Source organism: Pinus tabuliformis, chromosome 4_2, assembly GCF_031772625.1.
Source record: "Pinus tabuliformis cultivar Carrire ecotype Pingquan chromosome 4_2, CPIR1, whole genome shotgun sequence".
In the NCBI taxonomy this organism is placed as follows: Eukaryota; Viridiplantae; Streptophyta; class Pinopsida; order Pinales; family Pinaceae; genus Pinus; species Pinus tabuliformis.
In genome coordinates, this window is record NC_142304.1 from 633,336,491 (window position 1) to 633,345,129 (window position 8,639).

Genomic DNA, 8,639 nt, shown 5'->3' on the forward strand with positions numbered 1-8,639 from the left:
CATGTCCGTCTACCAGGTGCCACCCGAGAACTGAGATCTAACCTGTTTAGACATCATTATACCGTATCTTTCCTTCTGGCCCAATGTTTAAAAGTTTCTCTATCTTCTGCCGCTTGTTCTTCACAAAGATCTTTTACTCTGCCCTGAGTCATCTCCTGCCAGTTCATTTCAAATCTGCTCTCTGAATTAATCACTCCTTGGTTGGCTAGAGTGTCTGCTAGTTTGTTGGCTTCACGTCTAACATGTCTGAAACTAACAGTTCTTAGACTCAGGAGATGCTTTTGTATTCTTTGATACACTTGTATTAGTCTCTAGTGTTTTGAGACCTTCTCCGGCGCTGCTCCACAACTGATTCTTTTAACAGCTTTTATTGAGATCTCTGAGTCTGCCTCTATGATGACATTTGAGCTCTGACTTAGATTCAGTAGTTCTAGGCATTGTTCTAAGGCCATTAATTTGGCCATGTTATTTGTGGCTTTACCTAAGTGGCAGTGGAAAATGAAGCTTATACTTCCATCTTCATCTCTTAACACCCCTCCGTATCCAGCTATTCCAGGGTTGCCTTTTGAAGCACCATCAATATTGCATTTCAGGTATCCTTTCGGAGGAGGCTGCCAGAAATCCTTTTCCTTTCCCAAATTTCCTTCTCTTCTGCTGAGTCCATTGGTACTAATCTCTTGCATTCTCAGTTGCCTGAGAGTTCTCATCTCACTTTCTGTGGGAGGGTTTTTGGGATAATTGCGAACAGTGGTACTAACTGTCTCCCTAATCTGCTTCAAGATCAGATCCATCAGGCGAAGAGGGCTAGTTTTTTCATCCTTGAAAATTCTTTTATTCCGTTCTTTCCAAACATTCCAGATGATGAAGCTTGGCGTAAAGGCCCAGGCCAAATTGAGAATCTCATTCTCCGAAAAGTTCCTTCTCCACTTGTTCAGGGTATTAGTGATGCTTCCTTTATCTTTGTCTGTCTGTTGAAAAATGGTGGCAAAAGAATCCCACAACCAGGTGGTAAAGGTGCAACTGTTAAGAATATGCTCCATTGTTTCCTCTTGAGCTTCACATAGCTGACATCTAGAAGGCCCAATAACTCCTCTTTTCCTGATGTTGTCCCAAGTTAAGATTTTTTTGTGGTGAACTAACCACATGAATAGCTTGATCTTCATCCACCCTTGGTGGCTCCAAAGTTGTTGCCAAGAATTCGTTGCATTACTGGAATCTAGGTTCAGGATAATCCTCTTAGCTTCCTTAAGATTAAAGGAGCCTTCTTTATTGAGGCCCCATCTTAACTGATCCTGCCCCTCTGTTACCAAGATTTTCCTTTGTCTTAGCATGCTCATAATTTCCTCAGCTTTTATTTTTAGGGGGCTGTCATCTCTACAGTCTAGGCTCCTCCAATTTCTCCATTTTCCTGAGTTATGAGGAAGATTCCAGAAATCTTTAACTTTGGTTAGTCCCTGGGAATCTATTTCCTACTTGAGGTTCATATAGTCCTCTTTTAACAACATTGGTTCTTGTTGCCATTTGTCCTCCCAAAAGAGAGCAAGATCTCCTGCTCTGATTTCCCAGAAACTGTGGTCTTGAACTAGGCTTCTGTTTTCCCAGGCTTTATTCCAGATGTAAGAGCCCTTTATGTTGCCAGACATTCTAATAAGATCATTAGTTTGCCATGAACTTGCATATTTTTCTTTCCAGGTTTTAGCCCATTGAGCTTCTGGTTCTTTAACCCATCTCCACCAGAGTTTGGCTCCTAGTACATTACTTAAAATTTCCTGATCATCTAATCCTAGGCCCCTGTGACTCTTAGGTTTGCAGATTTTATCCCAAGAAACAAGGGCCCATTTCTTCCTTGTTTCTTCCTTTCCCCAGAGGAAGTCTCTCTGGATATTCCTAAATTGCTATAAAACCCCTTTGGGAGCTGGGAGAGCTGATAAAAAGAAAACCGGGATTGACTGCAGAACGACTTTTGTCAGTATCAACCTACCCGCCAGGTTCAATGATCTGATTGTCCATTTTTTAACTTTGTCTTGCATCTTGTTGAGCACCGGTTCCCAAATACTTCTGTGCAGGGGCCTGGCTATAAGGGGAATTCCCAAATACTTTGAAGGGAGGGAATCCCTTTGAAAGCCCAGAATTCTTGAGATATTTCTTTGAATTGCAATGTTAGTATTTAAGAAAAAAAATTTTGATTTGGAGAGATTGACTTCCATACCTGTAGCCAAGGCAAAGTTATTCAAGATTTGTTTGTACGCTGAAGCTTCTTTGACTGTAGGAACTCCATGCAGCATTGTATCATCCACAAATTGTTGGTGAGTCATTGTCTGACCATTCTCCGATAATTGAAGGCCCTTAATTTTTCCCAAGGCTTTAGCCTGCTTAATGGCTCTACCCAATCCTTCCATCATGAGGATAAAGAGAAAGGGAGAGAGAGGGTCACCCTGCCTGAGACCTCTAGAAGGAGTGAAGATATCTGAGGGAGATCCATTCACCAGAATAGAAAAGCTGGAGGATGTAACCAGAGCCATAACCCATCTGACCTAGTTGTGATCAAACCCAAAAGCAGCAAGGATCCTCTTGATATAGAGCCAGTTTACCTTGTCATAGGCTTTGGCAATATCTAATTGCATGATCATACCGGCCTGTTTTTTGTTGGTTAGCGTGTGAACTGTCTCGTGGGCTAGAATGATATTGTTAAGGATTTGTCTGCCTTCCACATAACCAGATTGTTCACCTGAGATTAAAGAAGGAAGAAGAGGTTTGAGTCTGCTAGCCAATACCTTGGATATAATCTTGTATACCACATTACATAAAGCAATGGGTCTAAACTTATCAGCAGTCAGGGCTGAATCTTGTTTGGGGATCAGAGAGATAAAGGAGGTGTTGAGGGCTTTCAGAATAGTCCTGCTTCTTCTGGAATCCTCCACTACATTTAGAATGTCCTGCTTGACAATGTTCCAGCAGGCCTTAAAAAAATCCACATTGAAACCATTTGGACCTGGAGCTTTGCCATTCTGCATGTCCTTGATAACCTCACTGACTTCCTCTTCAGTGACTGGTTTGTTCAGGTTAAAATTGTCCTCTCTTGACACCAGCTTAGGGATATTTTTTGTAATTTCTTTGATGCATTGCTCTCTGTCTGGATTGTTTTCCTTAGTGATACTTCTGAAATGTTGAACCAACACATCTTCAATATTCTTGTGAGAGGTCTGGAGCTACCCATTGTCATTCAAAATCGAAGAGATTTTGTTGTGAGCTCTATTGGCTATGGTGGATCTATGAAAAAATTTAGTATTACGTTCACCTTCTTTGAGCCATTGAATTCGAGACTTCTGTCTCCAAAAGATTTCCTCTTGTATGCATAATTTCTCCCATTCTTGATGGTGTTTATCAGCTTGCTGACTTTTGACTTTATCAAAACCCTCTGTGATCAATGCTTGATTGAGTTCCTATAGTTTGGCTTCCACTGCCTTTTTATCCACAAAAATGTTGCCAAAAACCTTCTTGTTCCATTCTTTGAGTCTGAATTTAATATGCTGAAGTCTTTTGTGTAGGGTGAACATATTAGTGCCCTGGATCTGCAGATCTTCTACCCACCATTTTTCAATGTTGCTGATGAACTCTAGGTGGGAGAGCCAGATATTCTCAAACCTAAAGGGTCTATTCCTAGGAGAATCAAACCCCTTGAGTTCTAGTTGGATCGGCCAGTGATCAGAACCTCCAAAGGGTAGAACTTTAGCTGTTATTTCTCTATTTGCTAGCATAAGCTCCTCTGAGATCAAAAATCTGTCTAACTTGGAGGCGACCTGAGCCTCACCTCCTCTTTTGTTGTTCCAAGTAAAAAGGCCATTATGCATTGCCGAGTCAACCAAATTCATATCATCTGTAAAGGTTTGGAACAATTCTGAGTCTTTATTAAGCAATCTGGTGCCTCCTTTTTTTCCGAAAGTGATTTAATCATATTAAAATCTCCTCCCAAGACCCAAGGTATTTCTTCATGTCTACTTCTGAGCTCTGCCAAGGAGTTTAAGAGTCTTAGTTTCTCCTCTATTCTTTGTGGACCATAAACATTTGTGACGAGGAAGGTATCCACAACTCCCACTGGTTGAATAATTACAGATAAATAATTTCTTGAAGCCTCCGCATCTAATATGCTGACTTTTTGGGGGTTCCATAGAGTGAGGATGCCTCCCGCTATGTTTTCTGCTTTCACTTCGAGAAACTCAAATCTGTCCATCCATTTGCTGTGGATTTGCTTTAATTTTTGAATGGAACACTTTGTTTCCTGAATAAAGATTATATCCGGTGTTGCTATTTTCATTCTGTTACTTAACATTCTTTGTTTTCTTTTATTACCTAGACCTCTGATATTCCAAGAGATGAACTTCATAATTAAAGATTTGTGAAAGAGTAACTGGTTAGGTCTTTCATCTTACCTGAATCTATCATTAGCTTTCCACATTCCATCAAGAGCTCGTTTTTCTTTTTCCTGCCCCTTTTCTTTCCTAGATTTCTAGTTGCTAATCTTGGAGTTGATTTCATAGTTTTCACACCTCTGTGCTCCTATTTGTGAATACTTTTACCTTTATCTGACCCTATTTCCTGGGTTTTCCATAAAAATAACTGTTGTATTCTAGAGCATTCTTCAGGAGGTATTGATTCTATTCCTCCCTTGGATCCCTGCCTTAGGAATCCTTCCAGATCTAGGTTTTCCTTATCTAGAATTTCCTGTAATTCATGATCTTCTAGATCTATTTCGCTTTGGGTCATTTCTTGGTCCATCTCCATTTCTGTCTCACTCATAACAGTTTCATTTTGATGACCCATATCTTGAGATTGTTTACTGTTTTCTTCCTTTTCTTTTTCATTAGGATCTTTCTCCTGAGAATTATCTTCCTTCGTGTTTTCTTCATTCTCTTCCAGCACTTGAAACTTGTTCTGACTAGCCTTCTGCCTTTCGTTCTGTTGTTGCTTTATTCCCTTTTTTCCCCCTTTACCTTTGCTTGCCACTTTCTGAAAGCTCTCTGTATCCTTCGAAGTATTAAGGTGCCCTTTGTTGTCTGCTTTACTGAGAGGGCAATCTCTGAACAGATGTCCATGTTCATGGCATCTACGGCATCTGAATGGGATATGCTCATAGTCCACTGTTTGCACCCACTCCTCATCAAAAACTTCCAAAATAACTTCATCTGGAAGAGCTTCTGAAAGATCCATTTCCACACATATTCTTGCAAATGAAGTATATTTCCCTCTTCTTGTGGCTTCAGAAACTTTGACAAAACGCCCTAGTTTATTACCAATAGCTGCTAGCGATTCAGTTTGCCAATAATCAAGAGGAAGAGAATATAGCCTTACCCATACTGGAACCGAGGTGAAGGTCTCCCGCTCTGGGACGAAGTTCATTATCCAAGGCCTCATATAGAGACCAGTTGCTGCATAAAAGTAGGGTCCTCCTTCGAATATTCTGTCTTTGTCTTCGATGTTTGAGAACACTACTGTGAAGAATCCCTTTGACCCAAGATGTAGGTCAATGCTTCCTTTGGGTTTCCAGTGATACTTGATCCACGTTTGTAAATCTTTTTCAGTGGGCCATAGTCCCATGAATTTACAGATAATGGCATAGTTCCCCATGTGTTCTCTGTGTGCTTGCAGAGCAGGGTCATTTAATATTACTCTGGGAGTGATTTCAGCTTTAGGCTTGCAAGGTCCCTTTTGCCTATGGTCTCGTGAACCATGATTTTTGTCTTCTTCCTCCTTGTCCTTTATGCTACTGTTTACCTTGGTCTTAGTTCCCTCTGTCCCCTTATCATTATCACTGTTTTTTTCCCCAGCCACTCCTTTGTTGTTTGTCACCGTTGCTTTGCCTTTGTTGGATACCACATCCTTGTAGGAGGGAGTCGAGCTCCCTCCTCTGCCGCCCTCCATTAGAAACCGTCTCTGCTATGCTCTGCACTGTCACTGCTTGCTCACTCCCGCCATTTTTTCCCCACTTGGGTCAGAGCTTCTCATTAAGCTGAGAGATAGATTATTCACTTGCCAACTGCAGGGAATAGTTATTATATAACACTTGTTCCATTTAATATCTCATTAAAACGTAATTATAAACTTTGTTTATTAAGAAAGGCTTTCAAACGTCTTTGATATATAGTTTTCTTTTTAACCACTATATAAACATGGTTGCATTTAATATCTCATTAAAATGTAATTATATGTAATTATAAACTTTGTTTATTAGGAAAGGCTTTCAAATATCTTTGAGATGGAGTTTTCTTTTTGACAACTATATAACACTTGTTCCATTTAATATCTCATTAAAACGTAATTATAAACTTTGTTTATTAGGAAAGGCTTTCAAACATCTTTGATATGGAGTTTCCTTTTTAACCATACGAGAATCACTGAAAACAATTTTTATTGCTTAAATTGTTAATATAAATATCGAAATAAATTTAGTGTTTCGAGAAAAAACAAAATAATTATGCACTTTTGATGGTTAATATTTTGCAATTTCATTTTTTTTTAATTCGATCATATTTGAGATTATCTTTTGTTTAATTCGATCACATTTGACATTAAAATGATGGAAAATATATAAATTCAAGTTTTTATATAAATAAATTTTTTATTTATAATATAAAATTTAATTTATTTTGTTTCAAGGCTCGTTAAAATTTTAATTAAAAGACTATAAAACTTGTGAAAACGAATAGATGCAAGGTTTGAATCTCTGAGTTTTGACTAAGTTTATGGAGAGGAAAATAGGTTAAATTTTTCAATAAAAAAATCAATTTATTTTTTTAACACTCTTTAATATAATTTACCAATTTCAAAATAAAACTCCAAAAAAAAGCACACAGGAGTAAAAAATATTTTAATTTATTTATTTTCAAAAAGGGCTTTCGTATATAGTGCCGTTTTGAGCACACAGGACTAAAAAAATATTTTAATTTATTTATTTCAAAAAAGGCTTTAGTATATAGTGTCGTTTTGTTTTTCACGGATTATTTTAAGCAATTTTAAAGTTATTCTGAAGGTAAAGACACTGTATTAGTGTAAGAGATCCTTTTGTTTGTGGGATAAGGGACCCACTTAAATCTACTTGTTTGTAGAACAATAGACCCACATCAAATTAGTATATGAAACCCTCTTGTTTGTAAGACAAAAAACCCACCTCCAATTTGATTATTAAATCTAAAAAAAACATACATATTCTATCTTCTTCTGATTCTGAACATATAACCTTTTTAAAAACACATCCTCCCCACTCAAATTTGATTATTAAATCTAAAAAAACATACATATTCTATCTTCTGATTCTGAACATATAACCTTTTTAAAAACACATCCTCCCCACTCAAACTATACCTGGCCAGACAAAAAACAATGGAAATGACCCACAAAACTCGCTACTCAAACTATACCTGGCGAGACAAAGAACAATGGAAATGACCCACAAAACTCGCTAAGATAAGCCGCCTCTAATATGTTGCGAGAATATAATTTTAAGAAATCTTTCTGTGAAAATTTTAGATTTTAAAGATATTTGGGTACGTACGAAATAAAATCGCTTTATTCAGAAACGAAAAATAGTTTGCTTCGATTACATTCCCGTGCAAGTTTCGAGTTCCCATGCCGTAGGAAAATCTTCGTCGTATAATATGGACTCCCCTACAAAATCTTTGTGCAAATAATCCTCAAGCTGTAACGGATCCCATAAATTTTCATGCAATGCAAATTGTTGATTGTTTTCAAAGTCGTCATCGAAGTGCCAGTTTGCGCCCAGGGATTTAAGATTCCGGTTATTCCGCAATCCATCGGATGTATCGTTTGGAGACAGACATGCTTCGTCCTTCAACACCAGACCAGGGCTCGGGGGAATTCCAAGCTCGTCGTCTGAAGCCTCCAGGAGATAACACAGATCATTGTCTGGGATTTGGTCTTCATGGCTGCTAGGCATATCAGAGGCCGCCGAATTCTCTGTGGAGTTGAAGGCAGGATAAGAAGTGCAACATGTTGTGGCAATTTCTTGCTCGACGCTTCTCATCACTCCATTTACGAGCTCCTCGCTGAGAGCGCATTGTTCTTCATCGTCTGCTAAGGTTTGGCCTAAATGCAGTAGTTGAAGGAACTGTTCTGTTTCTTCGCCGTGAGCACGTTTCAGGTCCTGGACGTCAATGTAATCTGGCATAGCCCCGGCCTCACGGCAGCGTTTTCTGAGCGTCTGAGACATGATCGAGAGGTGGCCAAGAGATTCGAACACGGAACGCACCGATGTTGGAGACAAAAGGAGGACTTTAGTTCGGGTACAGCGGAGAAATGCTATTGCAGTTATTATAGCCGAAAAGGGTTTCAGAGTCGATATGATCGCTGCAAATGGCAGGAGTGGCTATGTATAGATATGATATATAGCATTAGCAGAATTATTTTATAAATGTTAAATGAGTTAATATGTCTCCGGGTACTTGAACTTAACACAGTTTCAAACTCAAACACAATTAGTGAGTCATACCACTTGAAAATTAAATAGAGTACGGCTGTATTAATGCTGGCCGAGGATAATTGATAAAATCGAAATTTGATGTTCACAGGAGTCCCATGAGTTGAAAATAACCAAAACGCTTTTAATTTTGACAATAATTCAATAT

General features: G+C 38.6%; 1 protein-coding gene across 1 annotated transcript; it reads right to left on the reverse strand.

The window, feature by feature from the left end:
- Positions 1-7,594: 7,594 nt before the first annotated feature.
- LOC149170951 (uncharacterized) lies at positions 7,595-8,375 on the reverse strand. The gene has a single exon (XM_089427387.1). The coding sequence runs from the start codon at positions 8,222-8,224 to the stop codon at positions 7,595-7,597; it is 630 nt and encodes a 209-aa protein (XP_089283513.1). The 5' UTR covers positions 8,225-8,375.
- Between the last annotated feature and the right edge of the window lie 264 nt (positions 8,376-8,639).

Bases quoted from the DNA above. Each gene is read 5' to 3' on its own strand.
- LOC149170951 (XM_089427387.1), bottom strand. From the start codon at position 8,224: ATGTCTCAGACGCTCAGAAAACGCTGCCGTGAGGCCGGGGCTATGCCA.